Source organism: Lytechinus variegatus, chromosome 5 (genome assembly GCF_018143015.1).
Source record: "Lytechinus variegatus isolate NC3 chromosome 5, Lvar_3.0, whole genome shotgun sequence".
NCBI lineage: Eukaryota > Metazoa > Echinodermata > Echinoidea > Temnopleuroida > Toxopneustidae > Lytechinus > Lytechinus variegatus.
In genome coordinates this window covers 47043555-47067462 of record NC_054744.1, presented here as the reverse complement: position 1 = coordinate 47067462, position 23908 = coordinate 47043555, and the positions used below count along the sequence as shown (strand labels likewise).

General features: G+C 35.2%; 1 protein-coding gene across 1 annotated transcript; it reads left to right on the top strand.

Annotated features, from left to right (window-relative positions):
• Positions 1–732: 732 nt before the first annotated feature.
• On the top strand, positions 733–23567 carry LOC121416314 (homeobox protein orthopedia B-like). The gene is made up of 3 exons (XM_041609867.1): positions 733–1515; positions 11901–12454; positions 21686–23567. The coding sequence occupies exons 1-3, from the start codon at positions 1149–1151 to the stop codon at positions 22331–22333; spliced, it is 1569 nt and encodes a 522-aa protein (XP_041465801.1). The 5' UTR covers positions 733–1148; the 3' UTR covers positions 22334–23567.
• Positions 23568–23908: the final 341 nt, after the last annotated feature.

Below are 23908 nucleotides of genomic sequence, written 5' to 3'. Positions count from 1 at the left end.
AATGTCATATCTCTCTTATTTTATCTCCGATTTCGATGAAATTTTCAGCACCATGTTAGTTTGATGTTTCTCTTCTTATTCAAGTCAGCATTTTCCTTTGGTGGACTTGACCTTTAAGCAGTTACGGTAACGGTGAAATAGGCAAGTCGGGCCATGGGAGAACCAAATTAATCAGATAAAGGCCACATGGCCAAGGGGTCGTTTCATAAAGCTATTAGTAAGTTAAGAGCGACTTTGAGAACTACTGTTGAACCTTTCTTACGCGCTTAATCATTTACCATATTAAAGAAAGGATCCCAGTCGTTCTTAACTTACGAACAGCTTTATGAAACATCTATCAGATCTGACCAAAGAATTTGACTCGAGTAAAGTTCTCCTTTGAAAAAAATGACTTACTTTCGAAAAGGGAAAAGATGCTTTAATTCTATATTACCAAAAAAAATGTTCTTCAAATCAAAATTAATTTTGGGTGCATCGGAAAATGAACGCCCACATCTTATCTTGTATATAGCTAGCAGCTTGCTCATTATAATGAATAATGATATCGGTATTACTGGTTGAGGCAGCGGGAAAAAGCTGCGCAGTAACGCAATTTTTAATGTCCTATTGACCATCACTCCTTCTAAAGAAATAATTGGTTATAAATTGAATGTCAATCAAATTTTGTCACAAAGCTGTACAGGCCACGCCCACCCCGTATTCGGCGACGGTATAGCTTCTTATAAAATGTCTATGCTATCAAATCCCAGGGATTATATATTTATATATAAAACAACAACAGCTTCTTGTAATCATTAAATGTCAACTCGATTCATGTAACGAGGTTTTAAGAAAAAGATCAGAATTAGCAAACAACAGATCTGATAGAAATTGCGGCGTTATGTCAAGTACTAAACATTGATATCGAATTGTTTGGTCGGTATACTGACATTTCAAGAAATTACCATCTACTGATTGAATTATCTGATAAAGTAGATACCAATAGCAACGAGACGGATCATCGTTATACCGTATAGGTAGCGGTGGAGTAAAACCGGTTACCAAGCCATCAGCGCCACCATTCGGGGTTGACATCACTTGCATTAATTTGAATTAGTTTTATCTGTTGTTTATCACCGATTTTCGAAGAGTGATTATACATCATAACAATGGACGGAGCGCATCATCCCATCACGGCTATGTCACCGCCAGCCTGCCCGGTGAGTACGGGACACGGAATGGTTCACGACAGCCTTCCCCTCCATCCAAATCCTATTGTGCTCGCCCGCTCTGGGAAATGCATCACCGGACACGGAGGTGAAGATGCGCCTAAAGTATCCCGTCCGAGTCACACCATTGATGCAATACTTGGAATGCAGCAGTCTAGATCGGATAGGTTCTTTCGACCGTTGTTCACGGGGCCCAACCCCTTTGCTGGTTTATTGTCTAGCCGTCTTGGCCCCAGTGGAGAACACATGCTACCCTTAAATCTAGCCGTAAAAGCGGAACAACAACATTTGAGTGGAGGAAAAATTGGTAAGATTTTTATTTCATATCACGCTTATTTCTGCTTAGAAAACGGGTCACCTCAATACACATTCTAATATGTAACGGATATTGTGGCATCTTTATTCATTTCATTGATAAAAGGTTTATAAAATATACCAAAATATGTCCACATTTCAAAGTTTATCCCCTTGTGATTTTATCTTTATTTTTCTTAGCAAACATGGCAAACAGCCTTTTCCTCTAACATTCTCGTGAGACCATTTACTATGAAAACCTGAATATAATATTTCTTGGTAACACAAGAGTCTAGAGATTAATATCTGATCGCAGTATACATTGAATGGGCCTATAACTTAATCTTTGAAGTAATGCATACTTTCCTTTGTTTGGATATTGTTAGAGTTGCTTTTGAACGTGTGGTTTAGAACCTGACATAGTACTGGCGGTATATTTTTCAAAGCATTCAACTTCATCATTCTCATTTTTTTTGTTTCAATTTCATTTCAAACAAAATATATAATGAAAAAACAATGTATTCATTATGAGATAAGCATATTTGTTAAATTTATGTAATCTTTATATCCGAAATAAACTTTGCAAAATAATAAAGTCAGTGACTCATGATAAACGTAGATTATATTTAGTCAGATCATTTTGACTTTATTTTGTTCGAAGTACTGGAAACCATTGTCAAAGTAATCTCAAAATTTTAGCACTATAAGTCTTCATATTCTGTTATTGTTGCAAGTTTTCTCTAATATCATTCAAGCATTAAAACAAATTTTCGGGTCATGCATGTGTGGATAAAATAACCTCTTATGCATGGATTAAGGCAACGTTGTGGGTATACGCCTTGGGCTAAATATACAGTTTATTACAGAGATATTTTATCATCATATTTAAAATATAAGTTAAAACAAAATTATAATATTGCGTTAGACAAGTGTTATATAACTTTTTACACAATTAAAACGATGTTTAAAATTTCAAGAAGGTTGTTGAAGCCGTTCACTCAAACATTAATTGTTTAAAGTTTGAACCAAGTTGTTTATTTTTTTTTAAAGATGTTGAAAAAGTTTATAGAATTAAAAACAAAGTTTAAACAATTGTGTAAAAGCTTAAACAACTTAATGTTAGTGTGACGGGTTTAAACAACGTGGTATTTTTGTATAACTGTTTTACCTGCATGGCATACATGTTGTGCAACATACTGTCAACTATGTTGGGTATAATGTATATTAATAAATGATATATTCTTGGCAATGATTATCCACTTGAGCAAATTTATTACTTTTTATCTCCCATTTGGACAGATTTCAACCAATACTTGCGGGGACAGTATATATGTTGCCCAGGGTTGGTTAAAAGTTTGGCTCTTTTTTGCCCAACTAGAGTGTATATGACAGATAATTGCTCATTGCCGACAAATTGCCGACAGTACGACATAATTATGGATGATATTCTAAAGAATGTATAAGCAGTGCATGGCGTAAACACTTTAGGGAGGCAGATATTGAGTAATGGGAAACATTTTTGACCTTTTTAATGCAAAATTTCAACTTTGCGATAGATTTTGACATAACATTAAAAAAAAACAGTATCGTATTTCACCCTTTCCTTCCCATCGCTTACTTTCCATTTCTCATTTTTCTTGGTATTGAATTTTTTTGGGGATCCATGATCCATAGACCCGAACATTTACTGGTACCATGTTCAAGACAGAAATGTCTACGTTTTTGTCAAATGTGACTTTCAAATAAAGGTTAAAGAAATGGAACTGACCATCATACAGCTGACGTTGTGTATCACCAATGTCCTTTGGGTTTTGATTGGATAGATGTACACGTAGGTGCCATGGTTGACGCGATTATGATCCTTCAATAATCTTGATCAACGTGTTAAGTTCCCAAGCGCAGGGGTTGTCACCCCCCCCCCGCATGTTGAGAATGATTTCTAAGCAGGTGATACCAAGAAAGATAATCTGTTTTAAATTTTAAAATATGTTTTCATGACATACAGAAATTAAACCAAAAGATTCAATTTACCTCATTGCACAAGGAATACTTTTGAACCCAATCGGACAAGGGCTCTAACTCGAAGAAATTAAAGTAAATAACTTTTCATTTCTTTTTGAGTAAAGTCATTTCCTGTCACAAATGGCAGGGCAACACAGAATGTTGAAGACAAAAATAAAGAATAGAACAAAATATTTTGATAAACGGAACGTGTTTCGAGGTGTCGCACCTCATCATCAGCCTGAAAAATGTCAAGAGTTCCTTATTGCAAATATTATCAATGACAACGCAGTCATCATTATAATTGCATCAAATACAAACGTTTGGGAAATGAACATTATCTTAACACCACAAACAAGGATCCATTTTTAAATATTATTATTGGAATACACGAAGATGATGAGTGATGATGACGATGATGATGATGGTGATGATGATGATGATATGCTGCTGATGATATATCAATTTATCGAGGAGAGAGGGGGCCCAGGCAAAGTTTTGATGTTATCATCAACACCAAATTAAAGAAATTTCTTCGATTGACATAAGAATAAAAATTATTTCAATTGAAAGAAAACATCTAAATATCACTTCCCAATCGGTATTTTTTTGCATTTGACTGCTAATTTGAATCTGTTTTGTCACAATTGATAACCGAATTAATAAATTAACAAAATAATAAATCATCGTCATCATAAAACATCAGTCAAAATGAAGATCTATATACCTCATATCGTTTTCAACATGATAAAACAAACAAATCATACTCACAATTTTATTGTCTTCCACAAACCTATAAGATATTTGCCCCTGTACATTATCATAATTTATGGAAACATTAAACGAGATCTTAACAATCATGGAAAAAAAATCAAACAATCATTTAAAACAAGTCACTCCAAATCTTATCGGAAAATATTAAGGTTATTTTGTATGATTCATCAAGCCTTTTGTGTAATAATAGGGCAATCGACACCGTATACCACTTCTTGCACAAAAAACAACCCGAGAGCTTTTACTCATCAGATAGATCATCTCATGGTTGGATTATCGTGCAAAATGATGGATGAAAGAAAAAAAATTACGCCCTACAGTTTTAAGAAAATTAACGCGTTGAATTTTGCATGCAATTTGTTCTGGATGGTTAGCGTTATGCTAATTAATTGATGAGCGAATTTAATCGAATTAGATAAAAACGGAGCGACAGTCCTTGGTTGTATAGACTCTACCACCCGTATAGGAGAGTCATGCATGATATCATAACAAAGGGGAAAATGACAATTAGATGCGAATTATATTATTGATCTTCAAAGTATATACCGTTAATGCGAAATTACGATTTAAATGGATATATATAAAACAAATTATTTTCCTCCAGTTTATTCGAATCATTATCCCATCATCAATCAGTTAAGTGCTTTAATACAATGGCCTGTTCGCCACCTCCTTTCTATATGTACATTCCCAGCGAATTCCGAAAATTGTTCAAAATGATATTAATCTGATTAAAGAAATAGATAGCACATTTGTAATGAACTACCTGGTCATCTTTAAAAATGCATAATTTAGATAATTATTATTCATGTTTCATCTCCCTTTTAGTATTTCTAATACTTTCAGTTGCAAATCTAACCCATCACATGAGATAAACTTTGAAAAAGGCTTTTGTCGTAATTGCACAATGATAAATTATTAACATATCTTTATTTCACTGTGTTGTTCTCTTTATCATGTTTATGTAGTCTTTGTAAATAGTTATGTCCCTCCCACATATAATTGTCATGATTGTAGAATTTATTAATTTTCTTTTGTTTTCGCTTCCCATCAATTACCTTTTCAAACCCCGTCAAACTTCCGTGAAATGTATTATCCTCGTTATTATTATCAAGAATGAATTCAACCCTCAGTCACAAACAACTGTCGTTGTTCATTCATAATTACGTGTACCATTATTACAAAACTCGGATTCATAAAAAAAAACGGTCAAGTGTATTATTTCATTATATTTTATCATAATAATTGTCCGTCCTTTCTCTTTCTCTCTCTCTCTCCCTCTCTCTCTCTCTATTTCTCCCCTCTCTTCTGATTTATAACCCCCCCCCCTCTCTCTCTCTTTCTTTTACATCTTTTCCCTTTATCACACTCTTCTCTTTCCGCCTCTCCTTCATCACTTTCTTTGATATTTTTCCCCTGTTTGTATATTATTTTTCACATTTTTGTTCTATTTTTTTGTACCCTCTTGTTCCTTTCACATTTTTTATTTTCCTTTTTTTAAATAATATTTTCTTTTTTTCTTCTTCACCTGTTTCTTTCCCCATCTTCATTTCTTTAAGTCCATCCCTTTGTTATTATTTCCTTTTTCTGTGTCATTCTTTTAATTCATTTCCAGAATCTTTTCCTTCTAATTTTCTTCATATTTTTTCGGTATTTCTTTTATTTTCAATACCCTTAGTTATTCCTCTTCGCATATTCCGTCTATTCCTCCCTCCTTTATTTCTTTTCACTTATTATGTCTCTTTCTATGCCTCTCTGTTTCTCTATGCTGTTTTTACTCGTCCTTTCGCTAATCCTCACTAATTATCATAGCATTCTTCTTACACCTCTTCATTATTCCTCGATCCCCTCGTTCGTTTCTTTGCCCCCATTATACTTCCCATCTCTTTCACTCAATTTACTTCTCATCATATCATGCTTATTCATACTGTCTTGTTATTTTCCAAGGTTGAATGTGCGTATTTTTTAATAATCTAACATAAAGTTCAAGTCGTATCAAGTGATGGAATAATAAAAAAAAGATCTTCCTTTCTATCTTCTTATCCATTTTCTTCTTCTCCTTTTCTTCTTCTCCTTTTCTTCTTAATTTACTACTTTTTTGTCGTCTCCTTTTCTTCTTCTATTCTTATTTTTCTATTCCTCCTTCTACTTCTATATAACTTGTTGTTGTTGTTGTTCTTCTACTTATTCTTCTTCTACTTCTTCTTCTTCTAATTCTTCTTCCCCCTTCTCTTTCTTTATTCTCCCTCATTATCTTCATTTGACAAAAACAACAACAACAACCACGATCGGTATTCGCATCTTGTTCTTGAATATGAAATTCCAGGCCAGTTATATCATGTGTATATCGTATAGCAATAATTGCGACCTCATTCAGATTTAGAATTTCATTAACCCTTGATTTATGGAGCGACAATAATGATATTACACGATTAAGCATCGTCAAATATCCTCTGGTTTTCTTCCTAATATTAAAACAATAATTTCTGTTCGTTGTTGATGGGATGTAAATCACTATCTGTTGGATGGGCTTTCTTTGTGTGTAGTAAAAAAAAACATTGAACAATGAATTAACTCGCCATTAAGATAAAACCTGTTATTATTCCATACCATTATTAGCTTGACGTTTGACATTTTTTGACAGTGACCATCAGTCCTGTATAGATTGTTATTACTACTGTAAACTTTTCCCTCTAATCCAATTTACTATGACAATTCCCTATGTATTTGGTAACATTATTTTTATAAATTGAATTTAAATTTCATTTCAGCATAAACCGTATACGCTTCCTCTGTGTTATGCAAGCACATCATGGCCATTGAATATTCAGAATATTTCACATATAGAATTCTACAATTGCACACACACTCTAGACCGACAAAATATATTTTTAAATACGTATGACATATCTTCGGTCTGTGTGAGTCGAATATGTGACATTATGCAAGCTTTACAGCTAGGAATTGTGATTAAGGGACTTTTTATTGTGTTTATAAATATGTATAGCAAGTGTGTATTTCAATATCGAACACAAGTAAGCTGTGTAATCAGAGTTCGGGGTCAGACCCCCCCCCCCTTTTTTTTCTTTCACGAGCTTGACATCTAATGTAGATCTTTTCAGCGTGGTATATACCGCTGTCCACGGCAACAGAAGTGCTCGCAACGCCTGCTTGTATTTTTAAGCATACGCTTTCTCTTTTACCGCGCTACCCTGGACCTACCGCCTGAGGGGTGATGGGTTTGACCCTTTTGTATGAAAACAAAAGAGAGAAAAACTAACAAACAAATCGTCGACGGGGCCACAAATAGGAACATTTACGCGTTTGTCACTTGTAAGCAAAACGCAATAAATTGGGCTTGCAACCGCCGTTATGGTTTGTGAATATGGTTGGCTGCATACTTCCACTAATTGACGTTTAAAATGCCACAGAAATTAATGTTCTTTGATCATTAATCGCGAGACGGGGAGACAGAGGAAAAAATATTGTAATTAATTAGATAGATGCTATCTAATAGAGTGAGGAATAGGGAATATATAAAAGGGGACTTTGATAATTTTATTTACCGCTCTGCATGTATTAATCAACAATTAAACGTAAAGAATTACAAAATGAATGAGAAAGAAAACCGCAACAGAATTAAGGGTCATTGATCTTTTACCTTGTTTTGAACACAAAGGCCGGGAAGATGACATACGTTATATTAATGCATGGTCAGTTGATTTGAGATGAAAGTGTATTATCTTGTTCAAAGAGCTAATAAACAATATTCGACAACTGTTCATGGCGGCTAATTGCTCTCATCCGCCTTTAAGTCAAACGTGTAATTAACATTTGTTCAGGCATTATTCCCATGCATCAAACAGTCAAATTTATTCATGAAAATAAGAGCTTTGATTCAATGCTGACAGCTACACTCATGAATATAATTGATCAAATTTCTATGAAAATGGGTTAAAATATTAAACTATCCTAACTCATTTTCCTTGTCTACAGATTTGTTTTCTATTCGTTATTATAGAAAGTTCAGATGAATACAACATTTTTATTGAATGAAAAAAATGCTATTCTCTTTTAAGAATTTCGATAACATAGATCCAGCTTCTAAACTGTAAATATTTAAACTTTTTTGGAAGCCTTGATCGTGTGCCCACACATAACACAGGGTGTATAAATCAGATACAAAATGAAAATTATCCTCTTAGCGTTCCATACACTGTGCTGGATTTGATATTGTTATATTACACGCTCTGTTGCGGGCGTCTCTACTCAGTGAAGTCGAAATTAATGGACGAATAATCAGTGGAGCAATTATTCTAAAATCAAGTGTTCATCTGTTCATGTGAGCAAATTCAGATCAGATACCATTTTAAAAGCAAGATCTGTAACTGAAAGCACTCAGTTAGTGATATTTCATGATATCATTTTCGTTTAGTTTATTTGGATGTCGTGGATTTTATTTTGGGCAGATAAATTCAGTTGGTAGTGAAATGTGATAGAATTGATTGAAAATTGAAAATAATGAATTGTTTATGGCAATTATGATATTGTTATACATATGAAACATATAATTCAAGTACTGTTACTACTTTTTATTCGTTTATTTATCTTTTCAATCTTTTATTTTGGGGGAAAATGCCCCATCTCCCCAAAGTATGTATTTTATACATCACCTCCTCCCCCCCCCCCCTCTGTCTCTTAATCCTGCGCAACCCATCTCCTTTTGCCTCAATGTTTTTCTTTATTCTGTAATCATTCTTAAAATCTATTTCTCTCCCTGTGTTTATATTGATATATTTCTTTATAATCTATTCAATATATTTATCTTCCTAGCGAGCTGGCTATATGCTGTATACAACTTATTTACGTTTCATTTATTTCATTCATATTAATCTACGAAAAGGTACACTGTAAAACTGTGGTGTTAAAACTGACACCAATTGGTGTTATTAGAGGACCACACCATGAGGTGTTAAAATTACACCCTAAAGATTGAACATAACACCAGAGTGTAAATGTAACAACCAAAGGTGTTGTAATAACACCTATAGATGTAAAAATAACACCACCAATTATTTAACACCGGTGTAAAATGAATGGTGTGGTCCTCTATGTACACCGGTTAACACCACAGTTTTTGCTGTGTAAGAAATGAACTCGCAATATTTGATAGACATGCTTTGATAAACATGCTTGTAGAATAATAATAATAATAATACCAACATTCTTATATAGCGCATATCACTGCCAAATGCGTCCCTATGCGCTTCATTGGATATTATTACCCTGGCTTTAGCCCCGCAGCCTTTTACAGCGCGGTGGCATTTTAAAGAAATAAATTCCTGCCAGGTACCCACTTACCTCATCTGGGTCGAGTGCAGCACAACGTGGACGAATTTCTTGCTGAAGGAAATTACGCCATGGCTGGATTCGAACCCACGACCCTCTGTTGACCATGTCTGTTTCAAAGTCCGAAGACTAATTCACTGGGCCACAACGCTCCAGTGGAATGGAATGCACAGTTCACACAGGATGTCCGCCCAATGTTGTGTTGTTGTGTCACTTATATCCTATTATTTATCATCATAAAAACACCCCACTCGATTATAACATTCATAATAGAGTTTTTGTGCCCCGTCCAGCTGTACTTTTGTTTCGTCTGTCCTATTCTCGTTTAAAAAAATGTTGGGGTGAATATGGCTAAAATACAGCAGCAATTGCATTAAATTCCCTGCAAGATGTGCAAGTATGTAACACAAACTGCATGCCAATGATCAGATGATGGTAAAGATATTTAATTATTTCGTATAGTTTCTGATGAAATAATTACATTACTGTAAAGCCGTGAACACTGGCGATATCTTCAATCAAGGATTTAAATGCTTCAATTGCTTTTATTTTGCAACCAGATGAGGTCAAAGTCACACTGCACTCAGTCTACGAAAGAATGAAAACCTAGACGGAAAGAAAAAAAATCTAATTGGAGAACTATTTAATTTGTGGCAAATGACCCATACAAGTGGAGTTTCATCATGGCCTATTAAAGGAATAGAAAATGCTGCGATTTTGGGTGCCATCATCATCAATGATTTTACATTTGGGAATTTAATGTGTGATAAAAGGAAAGGAGTATAATAACGAAATGATCTCCTCCAAATATCTGACCATAGCTTGATGATTTGCTTTACTTTTTCCTTACTTTCATCAAATTGATTTCACGGTTGAATGATTCTTGCGCCATCAAAACATTTCCTTCAATTATCCTCCACGATACTCTTTCCATCGGAAGGTTATTAAGACGGTATACGATGTCTACTCTTGATTTTTTTCTAATTCAATTTTGTTCCATATCTTTTTTCGTCCAATGCCGTGCTTGCCTGATAACGAGTCTCCAAACACCGATTTGTTGTTGAATGGGCCAAATTGAGCGAGTCATTCACGAACCGCTATCCCTGTCGCATCCGCGTAGCCTGCTACCCCACTAGCTATGATACCAGCCCCCATCCGTCTACATTAAATTAATGAGCCCGGTGCTCAATATACGATTTGGAAAAAAGGAGACACGGGGAGAAAGGGAAGGAGAATAAGAAGAGAGGAAGAGAAAAAGGGAAATGAAAATAGATAGGACGATGCGACTAAAGTCATGCACTGATCGGCAGACGACTCATATTTTCCCTTCCCGCCAAAATTGCAGTTATAAAAGGCTTCCCGCGCACGTTTAATCGCCTCAGAGGTGATTTGGCAAATTTTATCGAATTATGGGAAAGCGCATTTACTGTAACTAGTCTATAAATCAAAATCTGACCGCAGGGTATAATTCAGGCTGGTGTTTGAATAAACATATCAAAATATTGTTACATTGAGGGCCATAATCGGCTGATTGCAGTAATGTCATTCCAAGCGCGTTTTATTGGAATAGTCCATTGCGACACTGCTCTGGTTTATGACCAATAACGACTGCTCTATACTTTCACCCATAATTCTGTTATATACATTGATAAAGAAATACACAGGAAGGAAAACGCACATTTTATTTTCATTCACTTTAACACTTTCAATGAATCGGACAGTATTCAGTTTTTGTTAAACTGGAAGTAAAGATAAATGTCTTAAGTTTTGAGAATGGTCATTTCGTGGCAATTGTAGAAAATTGTTTTCAAGGGGCCACTTCAAAATATTTTAAAATATCAAGAATATACAAGCCAAGCAAAAGAGCGAAGCGACCAAACTGATTACGAATCCAGTGTATCCTTTGTATTTCGTTTTGATTGGAAACTGAAGGATCTATTGCACACTTAGTGAAATTCAAAATTTGCTTTGGAAAAAAGAGGTTTGGGATTTTGGGGAAGGAAGGGCCAAGTGCCTTTTGCCCCCACTGTGTACATGGATATAATTAGAGAAAAGAAGTTGATAGAAGAACTTGCATCCAATCCAATGCTTGTCTACTATGATGTATTTACTAACTATCCTCTTTCGTCCCCCATCATTTTATGATTTTGCCTATTTTGATGTAATTCATTTTCCCCTCAACCTGTCTCGCTTTTCCGATAGAATTTTCTTTTATTACCTGAGGAAATAAAAACTAAGTGATGTGTGATTCTTTTTTTTTTCTTTTAATTCAAGGGATCCCTTTTCATGCTGATGAAGGATCAAGCAACAATCTTAAAGACGGTGATGAACCTGAGCACCTAGACCTTCAACATGATACAGAAAACGATTCAATGTCCAAGAGAAATGCATCGATGGATGAAACAGTCAACGATCACGCTGATATTTCAAAATGTACACCAGTTGGGGTTCACGATTCGGACGTCGAGGACTTATCGTCCCGCAGATCCATGTCTCCACTAACCTATCTGCCCGGAAGAAAACAAGCCCTTGGTTGCAGTTCAACATCGGGTTGCAACAGCGATGGCAACGTCGTCAGCCCTCGACATTCGGGAAAGCGATCTCGATCACCGAATCAATCATCGCTATCGATGATGGAAGATGACATGGACGAGATGGAGGCTGATGAAAACGGTGAACCTAAGAAGAAGCATCGTCGCAATCGAACCACTTTCACCACCTACCAACTTCATGAACTGGAGAGGGCGTTTGAGAAATCTCATTACCCGGATGTTTACAGCAGGGAGGAACTGGCACTTAAGGTCAATCTGCCAGAGGTCAGAGTTCAAGTAAGTAACAGCATCATAGGGTTGATGAACATTAAACTTCTCATTGACAGATATATTGCGACATCGTGAATTCTGAAAAAAAAATCACTAATCACAGTAACAAAAACCTAAATGCTCCCCCACAAAAATAAATAAATAAATGAATAAAACCCAAAACAGGGGGGGGGGGTGAGTTTACTATATTTTTTAATTAAGTAATATACAAATCCATTTTAAGCTTTGATAATAAGTAAAAAATGCGAATTATACTCGATTGTCATCCAACTTTCCAATGTTACAAAAGTGCAATTCCCTTTCATTTGTTTTAACCGTTGTACGCTGCGAAATCCGGTACAATTGTATTTCAACATTTAAACTTTAGATAATCATGATTGTAATGCTTATGGAACGCTATCTTTTTTTTTTAGCTTGCCATGTATGCACTGTGATATTCGTACAGGAAATTTCAGGGTATAATCTTGTCTGTAGCTTTCTGATATCCACCAACATTATAGTCTGGAAGATAAGTGCTCTGAAAGGTAATTTTAAGAAAAAAAATGATAGAGGGCGCTATATAAATCAATATCCAGTCATAAGGATCGACGGTTGAGAAACATCGACAAAGGATCGACGGTTGAGAAAAAAAAAAAAATCATACTAAACTTTTGTGACTATAGATGATTTCATATTACCAAAGCTTAAAATGGAATTTAAGAACCGTCGATTTAAAAAAAAAGATAGTTCGTCATATTCCACAGAAAAGGATAACACGCTGTTTTTTTTTATCGATTTAACCAAATAAAGTTAGTAATGTCGATTTCTTTAAATCTAGAAGAAAAGTGTGGAGCGTGTTAATTTTCTAGACAGAGATAGTCTAGGAACCATTTCATCTGGTAGGTGATGGTGCATAATGTTAAAAGCTGCGACGAGGTCGAGCTTGAAGAAACTCCTTTTTACTATCAAATCGAATTACTGCACCCCCTTTCCCCCATTATGTTTATAATCCAGCTTACTAAAGATTTAACTACCGGTTGTTGATTTTCTTAACAGGTTTAAGAATGATTTGTTTATTTCAAAGTTTCTTTTTTTCCTGGAAAGTGGATATTAGTGTTATTGCAAGTTGGTTATTCCTTATTTTCTTCTATCGTTAAAATAACGTCGACGATATTTTTGTTCATATACATTAAGTTAGATTTCTATAATTATCGCCATTAACTAGTGTAAAAATAATTGTTATCTTCGGATAGATCACAATGCGGCCATTTTTAAAGCGTATTTATATTATGTTCACGATTACTGAACTATCTCTCAAAGTTGAATGTTTTTAAGTTTGTTAATTATTCTCAACAAACTAAATCCTGCTACCGTAATACATCACGCGGAACATCGTCAAGCGGTGGGCGACTCAGGCACGCCATTATTCTTCCAGTGTATCAGAGAATGTCACCCAATATTTTTTTTTTAAGGATGTTTTATTATATTCTCTCAAATCAACATACATAATCAGATTCTATAAACAATTTGTACAAACTATTTGAAACATAATTATAAACTATACAATAAATCCATTACAATATAATTATACAACTTATACATCAAACTTCAAAAATACTAGAAATTAATATACTAATGCGTTTCAGCAATTACAAAATGAAATATTAACAAAATATATGACATGATCAGAGAGAAAAAAGATAACAATGATAAAAAAGATAAAAATGTTGTTCCACCTCCCACCCCCCCCCCCCCCAATATAAGGGCCTTAAACGATAGGAAGATGATGAAACGAACACTAATCAGAACCTTTAATATGGCTTCTCTATTACTTAAAGGGATGGTCCGGGCTGAAAGTCTTTATAGTTTAATAAATAGAGTACAATTCACTGGCTTCTCTATTACTTAAAGGGATGGTCCGGGCTGAAAGTCTTTATAGTTTAATAAATAGAGTACAATTCACTGAGCAAAATGCCGAAAATTTCATCAAAATCGGATAACAAATAACAAAGTTATTGAATTTTAAAGTTAAGCAATATTATGTGAAAACAGTCGTCATGAATATTCATTAGGTGGGCTGGTGATGTCACATCTCCACTTGTTCTTTTGTATTTTATTATATAAAATTAGGTTTATTCTTTTTTATGAAAAATAACCAAAATTTTAAAATATCATAACTTTCTTGTTTTACATCCGAATTTGATGACATTTTCAGTGTTACATTAGTTTTTATTTCTCTATTTATTCAAATCAACATTTTCTGGGGTGGACATGAGCTTTAAAAGAAAATGCCCTCCAAAAGAAATTAAATTTCATCAAAATCCGTTGTAAGATAAAACAAACAGGAGAGCTTGATTTCACAAATTACATTATGCACTGGGCCCTGTTGCATAAGACTTACCATTTAACTTTCCATACAATTGTAACTTATACATTAAATCCTTGATTTTGATTGGCTGTTGATCGGCGTTACCATGGTAGCTACCATTGGATGGCAAAGTAAACATAGCTTTTATGCAACGGGGCTCTGGTCGGTATGCAAACGATGAAACCGATGACGTCACTCACCAACTACATGTATTTGATTTGTATTTCATTATGAAATAATAATTTTCTCCGAATAATAATGTAAAAAAGTTGATTCCATCCTGAACATGTGGAATCGATATTTTTTGCTGTCTATTGTGATTTGATGAATAGTCTTGTCAAGTGTAGAAAAAAATGAATAGTTTATTTTTCATTTTCTAAAGACGCATAGTGCGTCAGATTTAAGAAGTGTTTTTTTATATTCATTTTAGTATATCATGGCAAATGATATCAAACAGAGAGAAAGAGAGAGAGTGGAAAAAAGGCAAAGAGGAAGGGAGGGAAAGATAAAGCGGAATGCAATCTTGGGATATTGAGCAAATTTATGTACGTTAAAAAACAGATTAATATGTACAACTGGCCCATCCCTATTGAAAAACAAGTTATACACTCCCCGAGTGGCACTTTCTAGAGGTGCCCAAAATACAAAGACGTATTACAAAGAACTAAAAATATACATATATATATATATATATATATATATATATATATGAGATGGGAATAAGAAAAAGAACTCAAAATAAATGAAATTTGATCTAACGAAGAAAAAAGTGACCGGCGTCAGAATACTGGGCGGGTATGTAGGAATGTGTAGGGTTTTGTTTCAAAAATACATCATTAATATTAAAATAATGTTACTTCAATTCAATTCAATTTAACATTCATTTGCTTCAGAGTGACATTTCATCCATTTTCATGTATAATATACAAATCAATGATATAACGAATATACAAAACAATTTATGTCTATCACAGTATGTAAATTATGTATTCAAGACGACGATCTGAGCATGCGTGATGAGATGGAGGTGGTAGGGGCGTGCTGAAGAATTGTCTATTATTTCCTGATGAGTTAATAGGATGACATTACATTCACGAAGAGTTTCATTGATCTGATTCTACTCTTAAACGGCCTCTGGTCCGAATTAAAGCTATAAGATAAAAATATCCTGAATGTTTAAATGAAATGGGAACACAATTTTTTAGAAATTAAATATTATGGAAATAGAACTTATACTTGTTTTCAGGCCAAATTTTGATATTTTTCGGTATTTATATATTCAAAATTTACTATACATCAATTCTATGTATTCACAATTAATGATCTGACTCTTACTTTGAAAAATTCGTCAAATTTGTGATTTCCTGTCTTGTGTCGTCTGTTAATACAGTATCCAAGGATAAGCTTTGTTTAAAAATTAGGATGATCAAGTCATCACCATCTGTCTAATACCTCATTAAAAAGTGACATTTAAAGTTTGTCTCCGACTAGATCTTTATTCACATCGCTCTTTCATTTTAATGAAGAAACCTCACAATAATGCGGACCTCGCCCCCAGGATGTGGCGCTAAGAGCAGCTGGTGCTCCGCTGGGAGCAGCCGAGCTCGATCGCATGCCTGTTCGGGTGCAAGGTAATTAATAATCATCATCCGATATGACAAAATAAATGTACTAATGACAGCACAAATAGCTTAATTGGCCTCAAAGTAAGGCAAAAGATAGAGAGAATAAAGTTATGGAGAAAGAGAAGATGAGGAAAAGCTGAAGCAAATTTTATTTCTTTGCCGTGACCATATTTCCTCAGGGGAGAAATAAAGAAACACCGTTCACCCGAGGTACCCGCTATTCAATCCCGCCAAACAGTGAAAAAATACTGCATCTAAATATCGGAAGAATTATTATACGACACACCTCTCACTTAGGAATGTATATATACTCTCTTAAAGAAGACAAATATGATAGGGTGTATATGGGTGATATGTCGTCATTATTCACCCTTTATGTTGACATGGAGATAGTGACAACTGAATTCATCATTAAGACCTGTGAATCCGAGACGGAGAATCAATTATTTGGATGATTTTCACGGTCGTCTGTAGGCATAGGTCCTTGGCTCGGCCTGAGAAGCAGCGAAAAAAATATGGCCTACAAATTGTGAGCTATCCATTATTCTGACATTTGCTAGTTAATAATGAAGACTATCGCAGCTTTGAAGGGTAACAAGTCAAAATTTAGAGGCAATGTTTTCTTATATGTAACCGGGGGATAAAAGATATATAAACAAAATGAGAGGAAGTACCCGTAATTCAGTAGACTATAAGCTTCGACATGTTTACGGGATCCAATATACACCAACACAATTCTAGTAAAAAAAGACCCCAATTTTAGTCAGAATGACTATTAGCAATTATATTAACATTTCTAGTTCATAGCGGATCTCAGGGCAAAGTGTAAATGTGGCAAATACTCTGAGGGCACAAGCGAACCATATTCCCCCTCAAAAAGAAGAAGAAGAAGAATGTCATGTTTTTATACTCCCGACCAGCTATAGTGGTCGATCTGATTTAATTAAATATTATTTTATCTTATCTTGATATATATTTTCATTCATTCACTCATACATCCATCCATCTATTCATTAATTCATTATCTATTATCTATCCATTCATCATTTTGTCTTTATTTTCGCATTCACACATTCATCTATTGGAATTGATCATATACTTTTCAGTTAATTGAGCTGAAATAGTTCTCTTGGTTATCTTGATAATCAATGATTTGGTATGAAAATATCTCAAAAGCATCAAAGCGTTTTTAGTGATGAAAATTGTTTTTCTGTTTTACTTTACTTTTTTTCAAATTTATTGCCAAGCCTGTCTGTAATATTGAAATATATTCAAAATTGTAAATGTTTCAATTTATCTCCTCATCATACCCACTTGATCATCAGTCTCAAATAATATGTTCTATTTCTATTCTCGCTGATGAAAATAGAGCTCAATCCTGAATTAAATTTAATCTATTTTTTTTTCATCTTCTAAATTTGGAAGACCTTTACTGATGTAACGAGGTTATATCGAGTACGAGATAGATTATCCGTTCTGGGATTAGTTTGACCCACCTTGAAAGAAATCTAACAATATCCAACACTGTTGGATATAATATGAAAATACATAAGGTTCGGTAGACACGTCACCCCCTACATAAAAATGAGTTCCCAATTATTTTATTTATTTGTTTATTACAAAAAGTATGGCGAAATCATATTAGACCGGAATTTATAACCCTCAAAAATAATTATATGACCTATATCAAATTGAATGATATTTCAATAAGTTATACTTGAAAGAACAATGCTTTTCACACTACCAAAAACAACAATGATCACAAATGATTAAATAATGCAAACTATCATATATATTTACATTATTTATATATTGGTTTAATATTATGCCAATCTTAAATTTGACTAAACATTTCACCTAATATCAGTAAGTACAGTGGCCTTTTTGCGGTATAATGATAATTAAAGAAGGAAAGTCAGTCTTAAGTTATTTATTGTATTTATTGAAGGGTTAATAAGTAGATTTCCCCGCCCATGGTTTTCTCATTGATTCTTCTACATGACTTAACCTTATCGATTGTACGTTGCTAAAAGGATATGTATTATTTCTGGACCGAAGGACGTGGCGTAAAAGTACACCAAAGCCTTGTGAATTACATTGGAATCTAACGAACTGTAAATTCAACGTGTTGTTATCACGAACAACCCTTTGCAACATTTAAAAGCAACCATTATTGATTCTTGAGGATGTAGGATAATTATCGACGAGGGCAAATTAATGAGTTCAATCTTCGTTTACTGCTTGAATGTTTCAATATAGCTCTCACCCATGAACCTATAACCCCCCCCCTCGCTCATCGTGTCTATCTACCCCCTCCCTCTCTCTCTCTCTCTGATTACGGAGTCTGCTTTCTTTTCCTTTAAATTAATTTTTCAGTGATTTCCCCCAAAACTCACAGACAAAAATTATAGAAATGGGAATCACTAGACCTCTACACCCCCCCCCCCCCGGCTGGTACATACGCCGTCAATACATTTTGTTAAATGATATAATTATACATCATGTTCATGATTGAAGAAAACAAATGCCTAAACTTTACAGTTTTCAGGTCTTAAAAAATCACTGAGCTCGCGTTATATAAGTAACCTTTTCTTAATTTCTCATAATTTTCATTCCAAAATGGGCTCTTTTCATAATAATGATATAAACAATTTCAACTCGTGCTTCGCAGCCTCGTTAATGTTTTATGATTATAAAAAACCCTTAAAATGTTGTTTTTCAGGACTAAATACAGAGAATATCAAAACATTTCAGCTCGAGTTTCTTAACTGTTAGCTCTCCGAACAGCCAATCAGGAAAAAGTTTGATGACTGATGACCCCCCCCCCCCACCAGTGAAAATACTGGATTCGCTCCTGAAGTACCGTTACCCATGAATATAACAGTGACCACTGACCAGGCCCTGATCATGCTGAAGATCGAAATTCTAAACTAAATTTTCTTTTGAGATTTCTTTAAAATGAGTCAGACCGCATTTCAAGTAAATTCATTCAAATATTTGCTCTAAAGTGCATGTAGTTTACACCGAAACTGTTCGTTAAGAATAAAGATGGTAAAATGTGCACTTCTTCAAGCAATATAGAGCAAATCGCACCAAACCGTTAAACTTAGAATCAAATTCAATACAGTTTATTAGTACGCGTATCAAAATTCCCATATACAGGCACATTGGCTGATTCCACCCCCACCCAACCCCCCCCCCCCAAAAAAAAAAAAGTTAATAGGAAGGAGAAACGTCGTCGTGTTAAACATGTTTAATAGTGATAGCTGGATTGAAATGTTTGGCCAAAGGGAACAAAGCGCAATCTATTATCGTCTTACCTATAGCTCACACTACGGTGCTCAGAGCATTCAAGGAATTGAGCCAATACCAACCCCCATTCACCTCACCTTGGTCGAGTGCAGTACATTCGTGAGATATTTTGAGCTGAAGAATAACACACCACCATGACTCGGATTCGAACCCACGACCCTCTTTTTGAAAGACGAGAGTCCGAATCACAAGATCAGGATGGGTCCACTATTGTCGCCATGATATTAAACAAACTAATTTCCATAGAAGAACATGGACGTCACGGTACGGTGATCATCTTCCACATCAAAGTGGGTTAGCTGAATTAATTTTTCTTGCCGCTTGGTAGGCGCGCTATAATTATGGTTCCTGTGTTTTGAAGGGTTTATCATATTCATTAAAACCATCGAATTTCAAATTAAGCATTAATGGGGCATACAGGCCTCGATTATCCAGAACTCTTAATGTAGAAGCAACGATGAACCTATTTACTCGAAACTTTTCTCGCTTTATCTGTGATGTGTAACAGGGAAGTGGGATATGTAGGGTGACGGCGATGAAATAGGACAGAATGATAGCAATCGAGGATGGGGGGGGGGGGCGAGAGAGAAAAGAGGGGCGGGGGTAGGAATGAAGAACATTAACTAGATTGAAATTGTTCAAATAGCATTATACTTGTTATAGAGTTAGCTCAACTCTGGGAGAAAGCCGGAGAGTAAGTGGGGGATGTTACGCCGTCAGATAATGACAAAGCTTGATTGCTTTCATAATTTAATGAGAAATGGGAGCAATTAATGGCATCACTTTAGACGTGTGTCTAAGCTCTATATTTTATGAAACACTCTTCCAATCATTACCTGTAATGGTCTACCAATTCCTAATCATCTTCTTATACATTCTTTCTTCATATAGGTGTCAAGTTTAGAAATTGCCAATTTTTCATCGGAGATAATATAATATCAAAGCTCATTATGTTTCTAAATATCTAATTAATCCCATGAACCCGCGTAAAGTGGGATACTGATGTTATTGTCAATGTTACGATGTCATGATAATCCCCTACCTCATACAACAACATATGCCACTACCATGACTACAGTAAGTGGAAACTTCGTCGTCACTCCTGCGTGTAATTTCTGCTACAATGAAAAGGAAAGTGTAGTCATAACTTAAATTTAAGATTTTATCTGCGCATAATGGATCCTGAATATAATTACAATTCATTATTCGGGGATAGATTAATGCACAGTTACGATGAGGACTATTCTCCCGTCATAAAGAAGGGTGTTTGAAAGATAAAAATGACATTAACTTTTATAATTTCTCAGATTTATTCTGCTCGTCTTCAGCCATTCTCACTCACCTCATTCAATCTCCTTTTCTTCTCATCGTCTTACATGTCGTCATCCTCGTTGTCATCATCATCATCATCATCGTCATCATAATTTTCACCACCACCACCATCACAATTACCGTCATCATCATCATCGCAACAATCAACATCACCATCAAAATAATTTCCATCATCATCGTGATCATCGATCATCACTTCCACCACAATCATCGCCATCCTCTTTCTCCTCCTCCCCATCATCATCATCCATTTCATCATCTTCGCCACCATTACAATCGCTAGCATCATCAACACCATCAGGGAAATGGTAGATTTTTTTTCCAAATGTCTTCACGAAGACAAACATGCATGCAAGCTATATTACTTTGATCAAACAATCATACACTGCTTCATTTAGGGGGGACATACTTCACTTTGTTCATCGATCTTTTTTATGGCAGGCTGGAAATATTGCGGGCATGCATTGGGTTGCTGTGATACCATGCCAATAATTAAATTTCATAGTTGAAGCCGCGTATCTTGATTTCATGTTTTTCATCTTGTTTCTGTTGTTATTATTGTTAAGATGGAGTTTATTTGTTTTAATTAGTTTGTGTTTGTGTTTCTCTTGTCTTCTACAGGTTTGGTTTCAGAACAGACGAGCGAAATGGCGTCGTCAGGAAAAGATGGAAGCTAGTACTCTCAAATTGAAAGACTCTTCCCTACCAAGCATCAGTCGGTGTGTACCATCTTCAATGGCAAGCTCTTTACCTCTGGATCCATGGCTTAACCCTTTATCTACCGCTCGACAATTACCAGCCCTCTCCTTGCCTGGTATTCTTCATCCATCGCTGTCTGCTAGTGTCGCTGCCGCTGCAGCGATGGCGGCTGCCGGTGGATCTCTTCCCCCGGGACTGACCCATCTTAGTGCCGCATTACCCTTCTTAGCAGCCCATCAGCAACACCAGCAGCAGCAGCGCCAGCAAGCAGCGGTGGCCGCTGTCGCTGCAGCCGCCAACCAATCGGCGACTGCTGCGTCTGCATTTCCGTTGCTCAGTCCCACTCGTCTGACATCGCCTCTCGGCCGTTCTGGTAGTCAGGAGCGCCTGAACAGCCAGGAAAGTGCAAGCGGTGAGAGTTGTAGCGGGAGTGATCTGGGTGGATCATTAGGGGAAGACCAACAGAGCTCCAGTATTGTAACGCTACGCAAAAAGGCGATGGCACACCTGGAAAATATCGTCAGAAACAGTGGGGGCGAAAGCCCCCCTCTCCTTTCTGAATCACGCTGAATTTCTTTTATGTGTTTGAAAAGCCCATGTTGGTGTACAGGTTATACATAACAAATATTCTTAACAGATAAAAGGCCTTTCCTTTATATCTTAAAAAAACATTTCTTTCTTGCCTGAAGATAAGAGTATAAGATTACTGTATATATTTCGAAGTATTTTCATTATTACAAAAGCTTTTTTCAAAGTAACAAGGCGCGCGTGTTTATCGCTCACATCATTCTGAAACATACATAGGCTAATCACAGTACAATATTTATTAATTGTTATTTTTGTTAATATTTCTACCATATAACTAATGTTTTTTGCAAATTTGTATGATCTATTATCACTTGGATTTTTGTACTTTTTAATGTTTCACGCATTACGTTCTTTGCCTTGATTAATTCACTTTCTTGCCTTTAAACAACAACAAAATGTTATTTCAAAGCAAATAACATTTCACTACGCAGGCATATATAGCTATTCTTTGTTATTATGGTTAATGTTAAACCATGCACATCTTCTTTTAAAGGGGGACAGTAATTGCCTCTTAGCGGGTAACATGCAATATAAATTAGATGCATTGATTTAAAAAAAAAATCGTTGGAAACGATACACCGTGATCGTATTTCATGCACTCATGAGTGGATGTGTGTGTGCGAGGCAGCGAGGGTGCACTTGAGTTTTTTTCAGACGTGTATCAATCAGCTCGTGATTTGTGGTCTGGAACTGACCTTTAACGTCACAGACGTGATCAGGACTCGAACCTCGAAACTCTTCATCAGCTCGTAACTTCCCCATGTAGTTGCAGGCATAGGCCACAACGCCCAGTTAAATGAGAAACCCACAGAAAATGAAAGATGAAACAAAGTATTCTATTTCAGTTACCTTGTTTGGTGTTGAGATAGGCCTCGGTTTTTCATGGACACTCTTATTGCTTTCTAGATAATCAAATGGAGAGTACAAATAGTATAGGAATGGAGCCATTTATGAATAAGATTTCTGTCGATTCATTCATCTTCATAATTGTCATCAAAACGTCAATGATGACGTGATGACGATTCTAAAAGAATAATTTTGAATTCAACAACTTTTCAACATCGATCAATGTAAAACAAGAAAAAGAACAAGCTACAGTAGCATGATATACTTTTTTTTCTAATCTGATGCTTTTCTCGTGTCTCATTTCTATTTATTATTGTTATTATTGTTATCATTATTATTGTTATTATTATTATCATCATTATTATCATCATCATTATTACTATTATTATTAGGATTATTATTATCATCATCACTATATTGTCATCATCATCATCATCATCACCACCATCATCATATTATTGTATCATCATCAATTTCAATCCTTTATCGTTATTTCATCTGTTCGTCATCAAACTGTTCTATACATGCACTTTTCTATGAAATTTGTGAATTATCCTTCATGCCAGTAGTTTCATGTATACGTTCAATGTTATCGATACTTTCATGATGAAATGTATCTCATTTCTCAGTCGTCAACTTCTCGTTACTTGTATGAAATGTGAATAAGTTTGTATATAATTCGAAACAAATTATAATGATGTAATGTAATTT